The 22,627-nt window shown below is 45.8% G+C and overlaps 1 protein-coding gene across 1 annotated transcript in view; it reads right to left on the minus strand.

Moving 5' to 3' along the window:
- Positions 1-452: 452 nt before the first annotated feature.
- The window catches only part of NAE1 (NEDD8 activating enzyme E1 subunit 1), a 308,399-nt gene continuing 286,224 nt past the window's right edge, over positions 453-22,627 (minus strand). The window contains exon 20 of the mRNA XM_069217198.1: positions 453-625. Coding sequence (XP_069073299.1) covers positions 516-625 — 110 coding nt within the window. The 3' untranslated portion in view covers positions 453-515. The remainder of the gene's footprint in view (positions 626-22,627) is intronic.

Genomic DNA, 22,627 nt, shown 5'->3' on the forward strand with positions numbered 1-22,627 from the left:
TTCAGAGTGCTTATTTGTATGATGTATGGAAACACTAGATTTCAGAAGTGTTTATGGTGGCATTCATACCAGTGGAGATATCACCTCTGGAATTGTCAGTGATGGAGTACTGCATTACCGGACATATGAATCAACACACTGTATGCTTTATGGGGTATTAAACTTTTTTAGTCCAGTGTGGATACCGTAAGAGGAAGAATCTGCAGGAAAAAGTATCCATTTAAACAAAGCCCCCAAAAATCGGGTAATTTCAGGCTCAACCTGTGTATATGCAGGTACGCTGGTTATGAAACACACCACAATAAAATTGCGGATGACACTGTTGAAGACTTAAGGCTCACAAGAGTTGTTCATTAGATCATTAAAAATAATGGTAATTAACATGGTAGAAGATACAATGTATTTATATCTTGCATTTAAATTTACAGTTATACTTACAACACTAACACGTGTTTGACGAATACAATTAAACAAGACACTTTTAATTCAGGCATTACTTTAAATTAAGCATATTATTACAGTTGGAAAGTTGCGGAGGTCTGCGACATGCCATTGTAAATAAAAGTATTATTAAAAATGACAAATTGGCCTGTGATTATTTTGATGGCTTCTTGAGCAGCGGCTCCTGTAAATAAAAAGAGATATATATCGATATAATTAAAGGTATTTTACCCTTCCCAGTTTTTGTTATGTCAATTTGCGGCAGCATGATCCCCCCCCCATTACTGAGTAGCACCATAGTGCTGCTGCTCCCTTCGGTTGTCAATTCCAACACATCAGCAACACGCAGGTCACACTGCTCTCACTGAGAGGCAACAGATGTGGTATTAATGCAGTTATCTGGATTTTATTTATCTGTTCTTGATTTAGTATGTCAAAACCTCGGCAAGTGGTGCCAGATCGATTTACACAGCAATAGAGTAAGAGTACAGAAGTGGATTCTGGAAATTCATACTGTTGCTATATTTTCCTGGGAGCTTAGCCCTTCTTACACATGGATTACATTTTTTGTCCTAATAGTCTCGGTATTTCTGCAGTTTTATCGCTTGACCCGAGTCCCCATGTAGGCTACCCTTGTAACTAGTAGTAGACACAATAAGTAGGATGATGCAATATTCATGTTTGTATAGAGTTCTTGTTTTTTTTTAAACACAACAGTAGTATCCAAATGATGTAAGTAATCAACCTGAAAGGCAGAGGGGGCAAAGATGCCACAGATTTGAGATGTGGTGTGATTCAACTTCCATCCTATATGATCACACGGACTCACAAAGACTAAACTAATGTTACTACTAAGAGTACTTACACCCTCTTAGCACAAAGACTATTTTTTAGAGATCTGAGCGATGTGCAGAGGTAACAATACCAGCATTAGAGGTCAAACATTATTTTAATTAAAACGTTGAACTACTGACAACAAAACTTTCAAGACACCATGGTCCTGATTCACAAACTGCATTTTGTAGTATGTAAAGTAGTACTCCTCTGGGAGTATAAAATGCAATTCACAAACCTACAGCTACAGATCTCCACTGCTCTCTTTTCGGTGCAGTTCACAAGATACACTTCTAAAGTTACTACAGCGCTTTAAGTGTCAAAACAGGCTCAAATGCAATCCAGCCCAGCCTAGGTGTATGTCAAGCCCAGCACATGGTCAACCACTCCATACTGGTACTGCAACATACATTCATTGAAAATAATGGAGGTAGAGAATTCATTCAGGGAATTAAAATAACCCTCAAGGGAACTAATGTTAAATTAACTAAATTATCTTAACATTATATATATATATATATATATATTGGACAAAATGGCCACAGCACACAGAAAGTATAGTCCAATAGTATGGCAGGGATAGGTATCCCTTGTAGTATGTTGCTGGGATGCAAAGTTGAATGGAGTCTCAAGTCCTGTTTGTAGATGGTGTCTTTTACTTGTAGATACTAGAAATCATTGTGCCATCAGCGAGATACAGCCAACACGTGTTTCGTCACAACAGTGACTTTATCAAGGCTGGGCCAGCCGGCCAGGATGGTGCGTAACGAAGGTAAGTAATGAGGGAGCCTCATGATCAGTTGAATGGGCTTTGGAACGTCAGTGCTAACTTCTTGGAGTAGACCTAATAAGAGTGTGGTTGAGTAAGAAAAATGAAGGCAGGCCCTGATAAGCCTGTGGTCGGAACCTGAAAAGGCGAAGGAACGTGTGGCAACAAGCTGTCTTGAACGAGTACTGGGTATATAAATGAATTGATTAAATAACCATTAATCTAGGTAACTATAAATCTATACAAATATAAAGGATAGAGGGTGGGTATCTTATTTGAATAACTGTTTAAAATGTATAATTCATCAATTAAATTGAATTATTATACTTAAAGTATTTTATTAGGGGATGGGGTTTGGTCACAAATGGTGCCAGACACATGAGCCAACTTCTCGGCTTTGGCACTGCAGAAGAAAACCATAGCCCGCACCCTAGCAGACCATTTCTTGTTGGTTGGAGGACTCCATCACACTGAAGACCCACTGAAGGCAAGGAGAGGATCCAGAAGAGCCAGCCAAAAGAGAAGATGGTGGACTCCAGTCCCTATTATACTGGGTTGGAGACCCGCCAGTCAGCCCCCATAAAGGTGAAATAAGCACACTGCCAGCACAGTAGAACTACACCACTGTAACAGTTGGTCAGCTAAATCACTATTTGCAGACACACAGGGCAAATGATAGTTACTAGGCTCCAACAACTAGGAAGGTGTGCGTGGGAGTGACCTGATACCACCCCCAGAGGGCGCGTCCAGTCAACAAGACAGACATGGTCCTACTGTGGCAAGCGGGCAAAGGAGCAGGTTGGGCGCCCCAGGAACAATGAAAGAGGCAGCCATGGGGGTAACCTGATGATTCAATTGCAGCAACAGCAAATGAGGCTCGCTGTGATTAAATGAAGCACTGCTAAACCAGGTGCCTTTGACCGCATAAAAAAACAAAACTCCTTCCCTGGCCACAAGGAGAAATAATGGAGATACAAACATTAAAGAGATGGTCCAGAAAAGCCCACCCAAACAACAAGAAAACCCACATGCTATAAAGCAGAGAGAAGGAGAAGACCACGAGGTGACTGATCCATGTTGAGAGGAGAATGAAGCACTTACCAAAACCTTTGTGAAACAGTTTCTTTCAGAACATAAATAACAAATTAAGCGCAGCCAGGAGTGAGATAAAACATGGCTTGAAGAACAAGTTACTTACCCTCTGGTAACGCTCTTTCTGGTGGATTCCCAATGTAATTCCTCATCTTCAGAAAAACCCCAGGTACTATATAACTGATCTTGGATGATGGAGCCGCATATAAGTACCACCCCTGACTGTAGACGTCGGTTTCTTTCTTAACTTTCTCAGTGACCTCAGACGCAGAGCTCAACAATAAACAGATGTAATTTAGGACCTTTTTAGATGGAAAAAGAGACCATTCCATAGAACGGGCAGGAGGGAGGGTAGTAAAGAATCTGCGGTTAAATAGACTATTCACCAGAAAGAGCATTACAGAAGTAACATGTTCTTCTGATGGATACTTCTAACTATAGAGTCCTCACATTTATAACTGATCAAAAAAGTCCAATGGGACAGAAAGGACAAAAACGCCCTTCCCATCTGACCTGGCTGTCAAGGCAGCAGTGACTTGTGAATGTGTGTACTGATGCCCACTTCGTGACCTAACAGATGTCAAGGACAGAAACTCTGCATGTCAGCTCAGTAGTAGCATCCTTAGTCCAAGTGGAATAGTGAACGGGCAATCAACACCTCCGTAGGCTGGTTCTTGGGCAGTGTGTAGCAGATCCTCACGCAGAGGAGCATCAACCTTGACCAAGTCCTAATCAGCCCTGATTTGTCTTTCTTTGTCCCGGATACCTAACACAGAGCTGATGTCCATTCAATGGTCTCTAGTGGGATCGATGTAAAAGCTTAAAGTTCTTTTGCAGTCCAACCAATAGAGTCTCTCCTTATTTATGGGGGAAGGGTGAAGCATGTTACAATGGTTGTCCAACTTGAAAAGCAGTCACAACGTTTGGCAAAAAGGACGCCCTGGTCCTCAACCCCTGTCTGGGGAAAAAGGTAGTGTAAGGCAGCTGCACTAAGAGTTTGGAGTTCACTCACACGACGAGCTGAAGTCACTGCACATGAACGCCGTCTTTACAGTGAGGAGACCTAGTGGACAGCTGTACCTCTGTTCTAATGGTATCCATGTGAGGAATGTAAGGACCACATTAAGATCCAGCGGGAGGAACAACAAACCCAGTCCACTGCTGCTCAATCTCCATACATGGGGCATAGATTATGCAGGTTCCTGCCCCCTTGCCGCTAGAGGAGATCCTCCTGAAGCAGTAGCCTGATCGGAGGACAGATCCTTATGCCCAGGAGTTCTGAGTACCACACTCTCTTTACCCAATCCAGAGTCACTATGATGACTTGGGCCCAGATGTTTCAGGCCATCTTCAAAGCTCTGGGCAACAGAGTTAGTGGATGGAATGTGGGACAAGAGTCTATTGTTCCATTCCAGCCTAAATGCGTTTCACAATGAGTGTCCATGCAGAAACTCAAACATGATTTTTTTTTTAAACTGCACATTCTCAATGGTGGATCTAACCAGGGTGGAAGAAGCCCTGAACCACCTCAGGATGTAGATACCACTTTTGATATGCCAGACAATATCTGCTCTGGCTTTCAAAGACCATGCTAGGTGGTTTCAGCCAGAAATATGCTCTTATGCTCCAGCCACCTTCATCACTTTACGGTGTGTTGTAAATAAGAAACAATTCACTCATAAATATCCTTACAGGGTCTATTTTCCCCCTTGAAAGTACCTTTTGTGCCTCACTAGCCACCTCAGAAGACTCAAATCTTCATGGCACAGGACTCAGGACCCCGCTCAGTCCTGCTTGTTGCAGTAGCACATGCCAGTGGTGTTGTTCAGGAGCACTTGTACTAGCCTTCCCTTAACAGATGGAAAGAAGGCTTTCACAGCCAGATAAGTGCCCTATAGCTCCAGTAGGTTGATGTGGAGCTGGCCATTCACTTGAGACCAGGGTCCGCTGATCTCCACCTACTTCAGGCCCCCCCCCTCCCTAAACCAGTAGCAAAGTATCCCTCACAACTCAGATGAGGGTCGGCATGGGGGAGTGGCCTTCCCCAGGACAGAGTGCCACCGGTCAGACACCACTGCAGATCTTAAGTCGCCCCCCCACAAAACCTGGGTGGAGTCAGAAAGGTTGTCTCAAAGCTTGGGCTGCTGGGAGTTCAGATTCCACTCTAGGCTCACATATTTCATCTGGCATTGTTGATAAGGAGAATGCACAAACCTACGAGTTAAAGAAGCCTCAGAGACACCCTCGCTGAGTTGTAACCTGATGAACAAGTTACTTACCTTCAGTAACATTCTTTCTTTTTCTATCCAACCACAGATTCCTCATTTTGTGAATATTTCCCCAAACTTCAGACTGGATGTGGAAACTCAAAAGCAGTACTCCTGCGTGGGGTGCTCAGAGACGAAGGTGCACCTTCAAACCTTTTCTCCTGTGCCCCGGGGCGACAGATGCAGGGTTATCCTTAGGCATCTGGTTTTCACTTCCAGAAGCATAGGTTGTCCTGTATGTTAAGACTGCAGGCATCATGTGGGTCTCTGGCAGGGGTGGACTCTGGCTCCTAGGCTGGACGAGTTGGTTTTTTTGTGCAGGATTCTTCAAGGTCAGCAGGCAGGCTGGAGGGGCTGGGTCCAGGTCAACTGCTTTTTTTGTTCTGCGGGTGCAACTCTTTGTCCGGTCTTCTTAAGTTGTCGAAATCTGAGTTCTAGAGTTGAGGGATGCCACCTAAATACTCAATTTAGGGGTGTTACAAGGTGGTAGCCAATGGGGTGACCACCTTGAGGGTGACTATACTCTTTTTATGACCACTTCTGCTGGGAAGCGGGCATAAACCTAACCCTTGTGGCCTAATTCTTTCCGAGCAAGACAGGGGAATTTGAAACATAGTGTCCACTTCAGCGCGTCCACCTTAGGGGTGGGAGTGGCATGAATTGGACAATCCTCCTAATTAAACTAATTTTCTCACCTGTGCTGCCGCCAAAAGTGGGGTCAGGACAGGGGGGCTGGTCATCTCCACCATCTGGAAAGACCTGGGTCGCATTACATAGGCGACAAGGCCTTTGAAGCTCACCGCCCTAGAATGTCCATCCTGCCTGGGAGACGAGCTCACATATCTGTCCAGTGTAGGCCTTAGTCTCAGGCCCTCGCGAGTACTGGCTCTCACTTTGAGGGGCCAGCAACTAGATTGTTTTGAATGGGAAGTGCTGCATTAGATCTGTGTTTGAGAATGTGCAGGCAGAAAGGCACACTACTGCATACAATATATGGGGATGTCCTATGTTTTGGAGATACTGGGGGTCGGGGAGTGGGGGAGTGAAGAGGATGATTGCCACAGTCTTAGGCTGTAAACTATATTTGATCCCCCAAATGATTGCCCTGAGGATATGGGGCAAGCAGTCATTGGACCCATATTCCGTACTGTTCTGCAACATCGCATTAATGGTGGTGAAACAAGATGAGGTTCAGCTGTACGGGTGCAGAGAGATCCCAACACTGAGGGCCTGGGAATCTGTAGATTGGTGTATGCAGTATAAAAAGATTGTGTATCAGGCACAAAGCTGCCCCAGGAAATATGTTCAGTGTGGGGACCATGGAAACATGCAGAGGGAGAGATTTCTTGAGCAAGAGGCTCTGATGGGGGACCTGGATGGGTCCAAGATAGGAGTGCATTATGGAGTAAACTAGACTCTTACGTCAGGAGCCTATATGCTGCCTGTATATATATATATATATATATATATATGGAAAATGTCACTTACCCAATGTACATCTGTTCGTGGCATTCGTCACTGCAGATTCACATGCTGTGCACAATCCGCCATCTGGTGTTGGGCTCGGAGTGTTACAAGTTGTTATTCTTCTAAGAAGTCTTTTCGAGTCACGAGACCGAGGGACTCCTCCCATTTCGACTCCATTGCGCATGGGCGTCGACTCCATCTTAGATTGTTTTCCCCGCAGAGGGTGAGGTAGGAGTTCTGTATGCTAGTAATAGTGCCCATGCAATGGAGTGAATACGTATGTACATAATGAATCTTAAAGTAATATATTTACAAATGTTTAAGATCTACTTCTAAACGGCTACAGGCTGCCGGGGAGGCGGGTGGGCGCATGTGAATCTGCAGCGACTAATGCCACGAACAGATGTACACTGGGTAAGTGACATTTTCCGTTCGATGGCATGTGTAGCTGCAGATACACATGCTGTGCATAGACTAGTAAGCAGTTATCTCCCCAAAAGCGGTGGTTCAGCCTGTAGGAGTTGAAGTTGTTTGAAATAATGTTCTTAGTACAGCTTGACCTACTGTGGCCTGTTGTGCAGTTAACACATCCACACAGTAGTGCTTGGTAAATGTATGAGGCGTAGACCATGTTGCTGCCTTACATATTTCGTTCATTGGAATATTTCCTAGAAAGGCCATGGTAGCACCTTTCTTTCTGGTTGAGTGTGCCTTTGGTGTAATAGGCAGCTCTCTCTTTGCTTTAATATAGCAGGTTTGAATGCATTTAACTATCCATCTAGCAATGCCTTGTTTTGAAATTGGATTTCCTGTATGAGGTTTTTGAAAAGCAATAAATAGTTGTTTTGTTTTTCGCATTAGTTTTGTTCTGTCAATGTAATACATTACCGCTCTTTTGATGTCTAATGTATGTAGTGCTCTTTCAGCTATAGAATCTGGCTGTGGGAAGAACACTGGTAATTCTACCGTTTGATTCAAGTGGAACGGTGAGATTACCTTTGGTAAAAAAAAATTGATTTGTTCGTAGGACTATTTTATTTTTGTGTATTTGAATAAATGGTTCTTGTATGGTAAAAGCTTGAATTTCACTCACTCTTCTTAGAGATGTGATGGCAATTAAAAACGCAACTTTCCACGTTAAGTATTGCATTTCACAAGAATGCATGGGTTCAAATGGCGGACCCATGAGTCGTGTTAAGACAATATTGAGGTTCCATGAAGGAACAGGTGGCGTTCTTGGTGGTATAATTCTCTTTAGGCCTTCCATAAACGCTTTTATGACTGGTATTCTAAATAATGAAGTTGAATGAGTAATTTGCAGGTAAGCTGATATTGCGGTAAGATGTATCTTTATGGAAGAGAAAGCTAGATTTGATTTTTGTAAATGTAGTAAATATCCTACTATATCTTTTGGAGATGCGTGTAATGGCTGGATTTGATTATTTTGACAGTAATAAACAAATCTTTTCCACTTATTTGCGTAGCAGTGTCTAGTGGTAGGTTTCCTAGCTTGTCTTATGACCTCCATACATTCTTGTGTGAGGTCTAAGTGTCCGAATTCTACGATTTCAGGAGCAAAATTGCTAGATTCAGAGATGCTGGATTTGGATGTCTGATCTGTTGTTTGTGTTGTGTTAACAGATCTGGTCTGTTGGGTAGTTTGACATGAGGTACTACCGAAAGGTCTAGTAGTGTTGTGTACCAAGGTTGCCTCGCCCATGTTGGTGCTATTAGTATGAGTTTGAGTTTGTTTTGACTCAACCTGTTTACCAGATATGGAAGAAGCGGGAGAGGGGGAAAAGCGTACGCAAATATCCCTGACCAGTTCATCCATAGAGCATTGCCTTGGGATTGGTCTTGTGGGTACCTGGATGCGAAGTTTTGGCATTTTGAGTTTTCCTTTGTTGCAAATAGATCTATTTGAGGTGTTCCCCAAATTTGAAAGTAAGTTTTTATTATTTGGGGCTGAATCTCCCATTCGTGGATTCGTTGGTGATCCCGAGAGAGATTGTCCGCTAACTGGTTCTGAATTCCTGGAATAAATTGTGCTATTAGGCGAATGTGGTTGTGAATCGCCCAATGCCATATTTTTTGTGTAAGGAGACACAACTGTGTTGAGTGCGTCCCTCCCTGTTTGTTTAAGTAATACATTGTTGTCATGTTGTCTGTTTTGACTAGAATGTATTTTTGGGTTATTATGGGCTGAAATGCTTTCAGCGCTAGATATACCGCTAACAGTTCTAAGTGATTTATGTGAAACTGTCTTTGATGTATGTCCCATTGTCCTTGGATGCTGTGTTGATTGAGGTGTGCTCCCCACCCTGTCATGGAAGCATCTATCGTTATGACGTATTGTGGCACTGGGTCTTGGAAAGGCCGCCCTTGGTTTAAATTTATACTGTTCCACCATAGAAGCGAGATGTATGTTTGGCGGTCTATCAACACCAGATCTAGAAGCTGACCCTGTGCTTGTGACCATTGTGATGCTAGGCACTGTTGTAAGGGCCGCATGTGCAACCTTGCGTTTGGGACAATGGCTATGCATGAAGACATCATGCCTAGCAGTTTCATTACCATTTTGACTTGTACCCTTTGTTTTGGGTACATGGCCTGTATTACATTGTGAAATGTTTGAACCCTTTGTGGACTTGGAGTGGCAATCCCTTTTGCTGTGTTGATTGTCGCTCCTAAGTATTGCTGTGTTTGACACGGCATAAGGTGTGACTTTGTGTAGTTGATCGAGAAACCTAGTTTGTGGAGGATTTGTATGACATATTTTGTGTGCTGTGAACACTGTTTTAGCGTGTTGGTTTTGATTAACCAGTCGTCTAAGTACGGGAACACATGTATTTGCTGCCTTCTGATATGTGCAGCTACTACCGCCAGGCATTTTGTAAAAACTCTTGGCGCGGTTGTTATTCCGAATGGCAACACTTTGAATTGGTAATGTATTCCTTGGAATACAAACCTTAGGTATTTTCTGTGTGAAGGATGTATTGGTATATGGAAATACGCAACCTTTAGGTCTAGTGTTGTCATGTAGTCTTGTTGTTTGAGCAGTGGGATTACGTCTTGTAATGTAACCATGTGAAAGTGGTCTGATTTGATGTAGGTATTTAGTGTTCTGAGATCTAGTATTGGTCTCAGACTGCCGTCCTTTTTGGGTATTAGAAAGTACAGTGAGTAAACTCCTGTGTTTATTTGTAGATTTGGTACTAATTCTATTGCTTCTTTCTGTAACAATGCTTGAACTTCTAGTCCTAGAAGGTCTATATGTTGTTTTGACATACTGTGTGTTTTCGGTGGGATGTGTGGAGGGAATTTGAGAAATTCTATGCAATAACCATGCTTGATTATTGCTAAGACCCAAGTGTCTGTTGTTATTTCCTCCCAATGTTTGTAAAATTGGCTTAGTCTCCCCCCCACAGGTGTTATGTGATGGGGTTCTGTGACTTGTAAGTCACTGTTTATTTTGAGGAGTTTTGGGGCTTGGGAACTTTCCCCTATTCTTCTGGAACTGGCCTCCTCTATATTGCCCCCGAAAACCTCCCCGCTGATATTGGCTCTGGTAAGTGGGCCTTGCTTGTGATGTTGTGGTTTCTGTTGGTTGACCTCGAAACCCTCCCCTAAAAGGTGTTTTACGAAAAGTGCCTCTGCTCTGCGGGGAGTAGAGTGCGCCCATGGCTTTGGCTGTATCAGTGTCTTTCTTGAGTTTTTTAATAGCAGTGTCGACTTCCGGCCCAAACAACTGCTGTTCATTAAAGGGCATATTTAGCACGGCTTGTTGAATTTCCGGCTTGAACCCTGAAGTACGCAGCTATGCGTGCCTTCTTATTGTTATTGCAGTGTTTACTGTCCTTGCAGCCGTATCTGCTGCATCCACTGAAGACCGTATCTGATTATTTGAGATACTTTGTCCTTCTTCTACCACCTGTTGCGCCCTTTTCTGGAACTCTTTAGGTAAGTGTTCTATGAAATGCTGCATCTCATCCCAATGAGCTCTATCATATCTTGCCAAAAGTGCTTGTGAATTGGCAATGCGCCATTGGTTTGCTGCTTGTGCTGCCACCCTTTTGCCCGCTGCATCAAATTTGCGACTCTCCTTGTCTGGAGGTGGTGCGTCCCCTGAGGTATGAGAGTTCGCTCTCTTACGAGCTTCCCCGACAGCTACTGAGTCTGGTGTCAATTGTGTTGTAATATAAACGGGATCTGTTGGCGGTGGCTTGTATTTTTTCTCCACCCTTGGAGTTATGGCTCTGCCTTTAACTGGATCTTGAAAGATCTGTTTTGAATGTTTTAGCATTCCTGGGAGCATAGGTAGGCTTTGGTACTGGCTATGGGTGGATGATAGGGTGTTAAACAAAAAATCATCCTCAATTGGTTCGGAATGCAAGTTGACGTTGTGAAAAGCAGCTGCTCTTGCGACCACCTGTGTGTAAGATGTACTGTCCTCAGGTGGCGACGGTCTTGCAGGGTACGAGTCTGGGCTGTTGTCTGATACTGGGGCGTCGTAAAGGTCCCATGCATCGGGATCATCCTGACTCATTGTAGTATGAGCTGGGGAGTGCATCAGTGGTGGAGTTGTTACTGGTGATGCGTGTATTGATGGTGGTGGAGACGGTGGTGGAGTTGTTTTCCTTGCCACTTTTGCCTGTGGCTGCTTGTCCTTTTGTTGAAAGGCAAGTTTTCTTTTTATTTTAATTGGGGGAAGAGTGGTTATCTTCCCTGTGTCCTCATGAATGTTGAGCCTTCTTTGTGAATAGTCTGGTTCTACAGCTTCAAGTTCCTCTCCGAATCTATGCTTTTGCATTTGGGAGGTTAATCCTTGTTCCTCTGTGTAGGAACCTGTTTTCGGCTCCGAGGCTGGATGTTTCGGAACCGAAACTTTTTCGGATGTCTTTTTAGGCTCCGAAGAAACCTTTTTTATTTTCGGCGTGGTGTCTTGGTGCCAAACTTCTTTTGGTGCCGCTGTCTCGGTTCCGAATTTTTTCGGAGCCGCTGTCTCGGGTCCGAGGTTGCTGTGTGGCGGTATCTCGACCTGAGTCGGATGACTTCGCCACAAGCGTGCCCTTTTTCGGTGCCGATGATCGGTCACCTATTTTTCGGGTTAAGCCATGGCCTGTTGGCGGTGGCGTCCCCTGGGCTTTTGTTGACTTCTCGTGAGTCTTATGTTTCGACGTCCTACTCACGTTTTTTGGCGTTTCTTCGGCCTCGATCTCTTCCGAGTCCGACCCGCGGATGGAGAAAGCTTCTTCTTCCTCCTTGAAACGCTCTTGTCCTGTCGGCGTCGACGCCATTTGCAATCTTCTGGCTCTTCGGTCTCTTAATGTCTTTCTCGACCGAAACGCTCGACAGGCTTCACAAGTATCTTCCTTGTGCTTGGGAGACAAGCACAAGTTACAGACCAGATGCTGATCTGTATACGGATACTTGTTATGGCATTTTTGGCAGAAGCGGAATGGGGTCCGTTCCATCAGCCTTGAAGTCACGTGTGGCCGGGCCGACCAGGCCCCGACGGGGGATCGAAAAAACCCCGAAGGGCCACCGGAGCTCTTCAGAATTCGGTGTCGATTTGTTCCAACTAACCCGATACCGAACGCAAACAATACCGACGTTTTTTTCCGAGATTCTAACTAACTTTCCGACCCGAAACACGTAGCGAAAAGGAACACGTCCAAACCCGATGGCGTGAAAAAAAACAATCTAAGATGGAGTCGACGCCCATGCGCAATGGAGTCGAAATGGGAGGAGTCCCTCGGTCTCGTGACTCGAAAAGACTTCTTCGAAGAAAAACAACTTGTAACACTCCGAGCCCAACACCAGATGGCGGACTGTGCACAGCATGTGTATCTGCAGCTACACATGCCATCGAACATATATATATATATAAAATAATTCTTTAGGGGATTGGGCCAGTGCCTCGGTCTATAGATGCTGCTGTGTCATATTTATTATGCCTAAAGTTTACTTGTTGCGGACGGGTGGCCACTTTCCACTAGGTTGTACGAAAATCAATAAAGAGATTAAAAAGAAAAAAAGAAAGCTCCTGCAACTTTTCAACTGCTGGTGAACCATGTTCTCACAAGGCTGGAGGAGTTATGTGAGGCATACCTTAATGACATTGCGGTATTCAGCAATTCATGGCAGGATGACTTCAGGCACCCGGGACATGTGTTGGCTAGGATATAGAAGGCAAAACAAAACTGAGCATCAAAGCCGCCACAATGAGGCTGTCCTCTATAGTCTACCTATGGCATGAGGTGGGTAACAGGCAGTAATGCACACTGGATGCCAAGTTACAATCTATCATGTAAGGGGATGTGCGCCTACTAACCAGACTGATGCGAGGGCTTTTTTTTTTTTTTTTAGCACTTACGGGCTGTTACACAAACATTTTGGTTAACTATAGAATTATACCTGTTCCACTGACTGCGTAAACTTCCAAGAAGCAGCCCAGGAAAGTGATATGGACTGTGGTCTATAAAAAGGGCATTTGAGGAACTGAAGAGGGCACTATACAGTGCACATGCACTGAGTGGGCCTGACTACTGTCAGCCTTTTATTGCACAGGCGGATGACAAGATAGTTGAAGCTTTGTTAGCTCAACTGGAATAAAAAAGGTAGAGAGTGTCCAGGGACCTTTATCTGTAGGAGGTGACTACCCAGGGAACAGAACTGGGCAGCCATTGAAAGGAGTGCTTTGCAATAGTGCAGGCCTTCTGGAAACGCCACACTTACTTGATTGGTACTAGGTTTGTAGAGCAAGCAGATCATAAGCCATTGAGGCAGTTGCTGGCTAATGAGGAAGAGAATCCCAAGTTGTCGAGGCTGTCTATTTCACTATATGTGTTTGATTTTTTTTGGTGAAGCACAGAGCTGGACTCAGCCAAACTAATGCAGAAGTACTTTCCCACTGGTTCTGCTGATTTGACAGCCCAACCTTGCTAGGTTAGGAGCTGTGTAGGAAGCTGGCCAGGTGTGGTGGGTACCTATGGTACTTACATCTCATTCCAGGCACAGGTATCCCCTCTTAGTGAAGTGTAGGCAGTGTCTAGAAGGTAGCTGTGGATGAGCAGCCAAGACTTATCTAGGAGACATGCAAAGCTCATGCAATACCACTATAGTCACACAGAACTTACACACATGAAAGAAAACACTCAGTTGTACAAAAATAAATGTACTTTATTTTTGGAATAAATCACCACAAAATACTAGACAGGTAACCCACACTTCAGAGGTAAGCAATACCCTAAATACATACCCTAGTAATCAGAAACAGGCATAGAAAAAGGTTAGAAAACAGTGCAAATAGCAATAACCAATAGTGACCCTAGGGGGAGCACAAACCATATACTAAAAAAATGGAACGCGAAAAAGGCACCCTCACCTATATAAGTAAACTGTGTAGAGGGGTCCTGGGGGTATCAGAAAACCACAAAGGTAAGTAACACAGTACCCCCCAGCGACCAGGAAAGCAGGGGTAAAACATTGGATTTTCCCCAAACCACCCAAAAGGAGGAAAAGAAGAAAAAGAAGACACCCAGACAAGCCTGCAAGAAAACCGGTGGTGGATTCCTGAAAAAGAAGGCCTGTGGAGAGAGGGGACCAAGTCCAAGAGTCACAGTGGAGCCCAGGAGGAGTAGGAGGTACTACCCACCCAGCTGTGGATGCAGGAGTTGGTCAACAGTGATGAAGAACAGGTCAGCACTGCAGCCCTGGAGCTGGAGGAGAGTTTCTGATGGATGCAGATGAAGCCCCACACTGGGAGCAAGATTGCAGAAGGGTGTCCGAGCAGGAATTCCACTGACAAGCCTTGACAAAGACAAACTTGCAGTTAGTGGAAAAGAGGTGCTGCCTGGGACCAGCAAGGCCCAGGAGGACTCAAACTAGGAAGAGGAGTCGCAGGGGACTCTCAGCGTCACAGAGAGTCCACAGGAGCAGAGGCAGCACCCAAAAGAATCCCCCAGGATGGGGGAACAGGAGGTGCAGAAGAAGCCCAGGCAGCACTACAAAAGAGAATCCCACGCCACAGGAGAACCACGCAGGAGGCTGTGCGTTGTAGGATGGAGTGCTGGTAGGTGGAGCTACACATTGCCTGAAGATCCCTTGGAAGAGATGCAAACAAGCCTTGGCAGCTGCAAGAGACCCGGTGCACAGGGTACTGTCCTGCGTGGGAAGGCAAAGGCTTACCTCCACCAAAGTTGGATAGCTGGCAGAGAGGGCCAAGAGGACTACTCCAGACCACCACCCGTGAGGCAGGATCCAGGCAACTAAGTAGGAGAGGGGATCCACACAGCCAGTCGCTTATTGTAGGTGCCTGCGGTTGCAAGGGAGTGGTTACTTCACTCGAAGGGAGATTCCTTCTTCTTCTTGTGCAGGCTGAAGAGTTGTAGTCTTCTGAGGATGCATGGCGAGAGAACTGTTGCAAAGCTGGGACAAACTCTGGATACAATGTTGCAGAAGAGTCTTCCTCGTGGATCTGCAGCTTGTCAGTTCCTGGAGGGTTCAGTCGCGGTTCCGGTGGGCAGGAGTCAAAGTGGAGGTTGCAGAGGAGTCCTGGTGGAATCTTGCAAGCCAAATCGGAGGACCCACCCAAGAGGGAGACCCTAAATTGTCCCTGAAAGGAGGATTGGTCACCTAACCTGCCACTCAGATGCTCCCAGAGTTCCCTGCCAACCTTGGAAACAAGATGGCAGAACCCAGGGACCCTCTGGAGGGGCTCTGGGCACCACCCCTGTGGTGGTGATGGACAGGGGAGTGGTCACTCCGCTCTCCATTGTCCAGTTTTGTGCCAGAGCAGGGACTGGTGGTCCCTGAACCGGTGTGGACTAGTCTATGCACAGAGGGCACCAAATGTGCCCTTCAAAGCAAACCAGTGGCTTGGGGAGGCTACCTTTCCCACGCCAGTCACATCTAGTTCCAAAAGGTTAGGGTGTTACCTCCCTCTCCCAAAGGAAATCCTTTGTTCTGCCTTCTTGGCAGAAACCTGTCTGCGGGGTGGAAACAGCTGGGCTGCCCAGAAAACCCTGTAAGACTGGTGGTACCAATACTGGGGGTCCTCTAAGGAGCCCCCAGAGTGCACGGAATCATACTTTCAATACTTGCAACAGTACTGGGGTATGATTCCAACATGTTTGATACCAAACATGCCCAGGTTCGGAGTAACCATTATGTAGCTGAATATAGGTAGTGACCTATGTCCAGTACACACGTAAAATGCGTCCCCACACTCACAAAGTCCAGTAAAATGGATCTGGAGTTTGTGGGGGCACCTCCTTTAGTGCAGGGGGGCCCTCACACTCAGGTAATTGCACCCTGCCCTCTGGGGTGAGAGGTCCTACCATAGGGGGACTTAAAGTGAGTGACCTGATGCAGTGACCTGTAGTGAAAATGGGTGCATGCACCTGTTTCACGCAGACTGCAATGGCAGGCCTTCAGAACCCTTTGCATGGGCTTCCTATGGGTGGCAGAATAACTGCTTCAGCCTATAGGGATCCCCTGAAACCCCAAAACCCTAGCATATACTAGAGACTTACATGGGGGGGACCAGTATGGCAACTGTTCGAAGGAAAGGTAAAATGTAAAGGAGCGAGCAAAACTACTGGGGTCCTGGTTAGTAGGAACGCAGTAGAGACAGTCAAACATAATGACAACAGGCAGAAAATGGGGGTAACCATGCCAAGAAAGAGGGTACTTTCCTTCAAGCTGTTTGGGGTATTATGATCTGAGAGGGGTGTCTGTTAGGGCAGAAAAGTATCCTGCTTTGTGCTGGACATGCACCCCTGCCCTGAATGCTCCAGCTGCCTAGATATTTGGACATTAGGTACTACTTTTTAGTCATGGGCAAACATGGAGTGTGTGTGTGTGCCCTGAATGCTCCAGCTGCCTAGATATCTGGACATTAGGTACTACTTTTTAGTCATGGGCAAAGTGTGTGTGTGTGTGTGTGTGTGTGTGTTCGATCTTGTTAAACCAGGAGATGCACCCCAAGCACTACCCTTGTTGTGGAGAGCGCTAATTTAGTTGCCAAGAGTTAAGTGGCACGAGCGTAGTGGCGGCAGTATACCAGTTATGTGCTTTATAGAAATCAGTAGTATGAATAGGCCTTGTTACCTATGTCATAGGAGTGGTGCCTACCAGTCCACTCATGTAAAGTTCTGCTGTTGTGTAGTTAACTAACCCTTGGCCTATATGCTGTCTTAATGTAGAGCCGTGCAGCACATGATGCGTGCTGGGATATGTGCATGTGGTTGATACATGACTTGGAGAACGGTAAGTTTCATTTTGAAAGTCCAGGGTCCAGAAATGTTAGTTGGAAGGGAGGACTGCAATATCCTGATCCTTCTACGAAATTCTTAGTGATCTAAAAGTAATACTTCTATGTCAGTTACACATTGAATGGTGTCTTGCGGACTACAATGATTTGTTCTTCACACTCCGCACTGGTGTATTGAACTAAGTTCACTACTATCACCCGTGGGTGAGAGGACTCCTTGAAGGGCTACGCCAAAGTCGTAACTTACGCAACAGCCCAAGCTCCTTGTCAGATGTGATGTTGGGTCAGATAAAGTTGGCACTATAGGACCACGGAATCATAATAGAAGAGGTGGCATAGGCCCTTGAATTTTTGTAAGGCATATTTCACTGGAGTCAGAAAGGCTGGTGTGATTCGGGGTTACTCTCTTGTCCTCTGTGGCGGGTCAATCAGGACTGCAGATGCTACTACTCTGGCAGACTGTTCCTTTGACAAAGGACAGGACAGAGATGGTGCCTCAAAAGAATCAACACCCACGATACACATTTCAAAGGGTCAGGCACTAAATCATGTCTGTGTGCGCCTTAATACTACAAAGGTGGGAGCGTGAGACTCAAACGTTGTTCAACAGCGCTGTGCACCAGCACTGAAAGAGAATAACTAAGACTTCTTGCTGCTGTAACCAAGACTAGGGGGTCAAGGTCTGCTAGTCTCCCTGCTGGTGAGGTTCCATCATCCAGGAATTGAACACCACTTGCCCTGAACCTGGAACACCAGCCTTCTGTGTGTCTGCCAAGATCAGCAGACCCTGTGAGGAGGAGAGAACTTGGGGGGAGACAGCACAGCAGGAATCATGTCAAGTGAGCAAATGCTAGATGTCCGATGCAGTCAGAACCGTTTCAAGAGTGCAGCTCTCCGGCCCTAAGCCAGTGATCCCATATTCCAGGTTCGGGCACTATGAAGTTAGTGCCATCGCTATTGATGTGAAAATCCAGCAACACCTGTATGCCAGCTAGGGGCCACTGTGAAGTTAGGGTCATCATTCTTGCTGTGTAAAGTCAGCAACCCTCAAACCCAAGGTGGGTGCTACCGCAAAGTCAGGACCTTCACCCTGGAAATTCGCGTCCGAAGGATTTCTGCCAGTGGATCAGCCAGGAGGAACAAGCCCTAGAAGACCACTACTGTGATAACACTTACCGACAACCCAGGGTGCGACAGAGAAGACAACCAACATCAGTGCATCCCGCCAACAGACTGTGGTGGCTCTGATGCACCATTGAGAAAAGACAGCACAAGATCACAGGAGTCCAGCATCAAGGGGCCGGGAGTCTGCAAAGTCATGCCCAGGTTCCACAGCACTGGCAAGCTGCCATCAAGTCTGGTAAGACTGTCCTAGGCAGTCAGGCCTCCTAGGGACTTACACAAACTAAGCAAGTTTTCACAGCTGAAGTTGACTCTTAATGCTAAAGTCTAACTTTGTCTTATGGTGACTAGAAAGAGCAAATCTGAAGGTTGCCAGCATTATCGAATGGAAAATTACATGCCCTACTACAAGTGAAGGAGTGTCTCTGAGATACGGCCCAGGACAACACTAGCATGCCAACCTTAAGAGACTGTGGATATTTAGTGTGTGTTTTTTATGCTTTGTGAGTTTTTATTAAATACTATCATCACAAAGGCTAGTATTTCACTGGACAATCAGTTATTGTGGTTACTCTGTGTATTTTGAGTGTTATGCCTGTTGAGGCCTTACACCTACCTCCCCAAACAGTCTTGGACTGCAACACCTGTGCTTCAAGAGAATCAAGTGCTGAAGGGGTAGTACTTGGCCACGTTATTGACAGCCGGACCCTCAACCTTGAAAGAACTGGGGGTTCTGCTGCTGTGGAAGTGGGGCTTGATGTTATCTCTTAGAAGCCATTTCCCAAACATCAAAGAGGACAAAACTTCAGGGGACACTGCTGCATGGGTGCCGAAAGACAGAGGGAGTGTGCCATGCCTCTTCTCTCTTTAAAGAGCTCAAGGTCCGAATCCTTTCTGTCCAAAAAAATATGTGTTCCTTTGAATGGCATATCCCTAAGTGATACCTGGATGTTACTAGTACTGCCCATGGACCTTATCCATGTGCCGCCAAAGCACCAGGCTGGTCCTGACTGCCCTACCCAAACAGTCAATGGTGTCCAGCCCAGAGCAGATGACATATTTCACAGCATTCCGTCCGCTTTGAATGATTTGCGCCAGATTATCGCAAAATTCTTCAGAACTGAAGGCAAGATCCTGGAAGGGAGACCTATCCCTTGCACAATGTATAAAATTTGGTAAATGTTCTGGCCAGTCACAGAAAAATTGAAAGCTAGCTCTAAAAATTTGACCAAAGGCAGGAAACCTCAGCAATCAGGAGTGACTGCTGTATGTAGCTCCGTAGCTCTTTCCAGGGAGAGACGGCATTGACATGGAGCCGTAAAAAGCCACAAAGCAGTGCATGAGATAATTGCTGAGAAACGTTTCCAGTCTAGAGCCTGGAGGGTTTTCACAAGGTGAGGAATCTGCAGTTAGAGGTATACATCAGAAAAGCAAGGTACTTACCTCTGTCAACAATCTTTCTGGTGGATACTCTAACTGCAGAGTCCTTGCCTTTAGAATACCTATTCCACCTCCCAGTGCCTAGCCTGTGACCGGACTGCCTTTCCGGCACTGCTTCAGCATGGCAGAAGGCAGTTCGGTGTGGATCCTAGGTGACTCCATACCACCCCAGAAGTGAAAGAACAGAGCTGCATATGAGAACCAGCCCTGCATTTCGACATCTTTATTACTTCTCATTCTGGTGTGTCAGAGCATCTCACAAGGCTTATGACGGTGTATTGATTTCTACCTGGGGCCCCCTATAGATGTCAAAGATGCCATGCCACAGAACGGGTGGAGGAGCAGCGAGAAGCCAGTGTTTAGATAGAATATCCAACAGAAAAAAGGTTGGTGAAGGGAAGTAACTTGCTCTTCCGATGGAGACTGCAAACCACAAATTCTTCATTTTTAAACAGATAGCATAGCAATACCGCCCCTAAAGGTGGAAGGTCTGGGGAGTGAACTCAGAGTACACAGTCTTGCAGGAAAGAGCAGGCTAAGTGGCCTTCTTACAGAACCAGAACGCCAGGGCAGTAGTGCTTCATCTATTTATGCACTAAAGTTCATGTTGCAGACTAGTAGATACCAAAACTGACACCCTCTGACCCAATACTGTTGTGGAAGACTTGGCTCAGGCAGAAGGACACTGCCGACTTTAAAGAAATTGTTTCCTGGCCAGTGTGTAATAAACTTTGATATTCCACCTTGGCAAGATTATCTTCTGCACTGAGGTCCTCTTCTTCCCTCCAGAAAAGTCCTCAAAGAGCAGATCATCTACACAATGGTGGTTTGTGCGATCAATGTAGCAGTTCAGCAGCCTTTTTAGGGTTGAACCAATGGAAGTCTAAAAATTAGCAGACCACCCGAATTCTCAGCACAACTTTGGGAAAAAGGTGTTGTAAAGCGGTTGATTAAAAAAACCTACAGTTCTCACGTGGCACACTGACATGATAGTAATGAGGAAAACAGTCTTGAGCATCAAGAGTCAAAAAGAGCAACTGTGCTGTGGCTCAAAGCATGTGTACATTAGAAACTTCAGAACGAAATTCAAATAGCACTGTGGCAGGACAAATGGCTTGGTGGAAACGTGTCTGTCAAACTTTCATGAACCACAACTCAAACAGTGATGTGAATAAAGAACATTAGTCAAGTAAACATAAAAAAGAAAAGCGGAAAGAGACAAAAAATAACCTTTTACTGTGCCGATAGCAAGGCCCTGCTTGGCAACTGAGAGAACAATTGAAAAACCATCTAAAAGTTTGGCTTGCAACTGGTCAATGTGTTGGGCACCACACCACGCAGCAGATTTATCCCAGTGCCACACCAGACGGACTTTGTGGAAGGCCTTTTGACTACAAAGATCACATCAAACAAGTCAGCTGGCAAATCAAAATCAGTTAATGGCGGATGCACATTCCTTACACATGGAGGTTTGGTGCAGTACCCTGCCCTATAACTGAGTGAGGTGGTCCTTCCAAAGTGCTGGCCAGATCGGACAGGTAATGCTCAGAAGCCCCAGATACCATATTCTCCTAGTCCAGACTGGGGTTATCAAGATTACATGAGCCCAGTCTGCCCTGATTTGCATCAGAACCTGAAGTAGGGAAGGTAGTGGTGGGATGCACACAGAAGCCCTGTGTCCCACTGCAACAAAAAATGCATTCCCAGTTAGTCCCTTGGAAGGAACTCCAAAGGGCAAAAGGTTTGACTCTGCGCTGTCTCAACACTGGCGATTAGATCTAGCCAGGGTGTACCCCACTGTTCATGTATGTCCTTTACAACCTTAGGATGAACACACCCCTCATGGTCTGTTACATGATGCCTGCTCATCTCATCCGCTCTGGCATTCACCGACTCTGCCAGACGATTGTTTACCTGACAGACTTGCCACTGGGCTAGCTAACACAAAAGGCACAGGGCCAAGGAATACACTCCGCCATGTTTTTTGCAGTATGACATGGGGGCAAGTGTTTTTCCACAAGGACCAGCAACGACCTCCCCATGACGGACAAGATGAAAATGAGATAATGTAAAATCTGGTTAAGGATGGGACAGCAGTCAGGTTGGTGCTTGTTTACCACTAATGCAGATCCTAAGCTGTCTCTTGTCAGATGTGAATGAGTCAAAGAGGCAGCCCTGATGCTGGGACCACTGAGATCGGAGGTCCCACTGCTGGCCCCACATATGCCATCTGGGATGAGAAGGATACACAATGCAAGGAGACCAACCACCAACCTCAGAGTCAGCCCCCACACAGCCCCGGGATTGAGCTTCAAACGCCAACATCATATCCTGAACGTCTGGACTTGCTGTGGTGGTGGAAAAGGCTTGAATGCCACAGAATTAAGGATAGCACCGAGGGGAATCCTCTGCAAGGGAATAAGATTGAATTTCAGCTTATGGATGGTAAGCCCCAAACATGTCAGGCACCGACCGCGAGAGCCTGCCTTGAACAGCCAGTTGTCAATGTATCGAAATACATTAACCCCTGGCCTCTAAGGAGGAGCTCCAACCACCTCCATCACTTGTGGATACCCAAGGGGCCGAATCAAGGCTGAAAGGCAGCATGGTAAATTGGAAGTTGTTGAACCTCATCACAAACTGCAGACAACACCCATGGGAATGAGGGCCATATGAAATACTCATCCTCCAAGTCCAAGGACACAGTTCAGTCTCGGGAACCAGATCAAACAGAATCTGAGAGAATACGCATTTTGAATCTTTCTCCTCAAAAAGGCATTATAAGGCTGGAGGTCAATGATGGTCCTGTCCTTCTGCACAAGACTGCAGCTCAAGTAGGAACCTTTCCCTCTCTTAAAATGAGACACAAGTTTAACAGCACCCTTGACCAGGAGAAGCATGACTCCTTGCATTAGGATT

The sequence above is a fragment of the Pleurodeles waltl genome, chromosome 12 (genome assembly GCF_031143425.1).
Source record: "Pleurodeles waltl isolate 20211129_DDA chromosome 12, aPleWal1.hap1.20221129, whole genome shotgun sequence".
Classification (NCBI taxonomy): Eukaryota; Metazoa; Chordata; class Amphibia; order Caudata; family Salamandridae; genus Pleurodeles; species Pleurodeles waltl.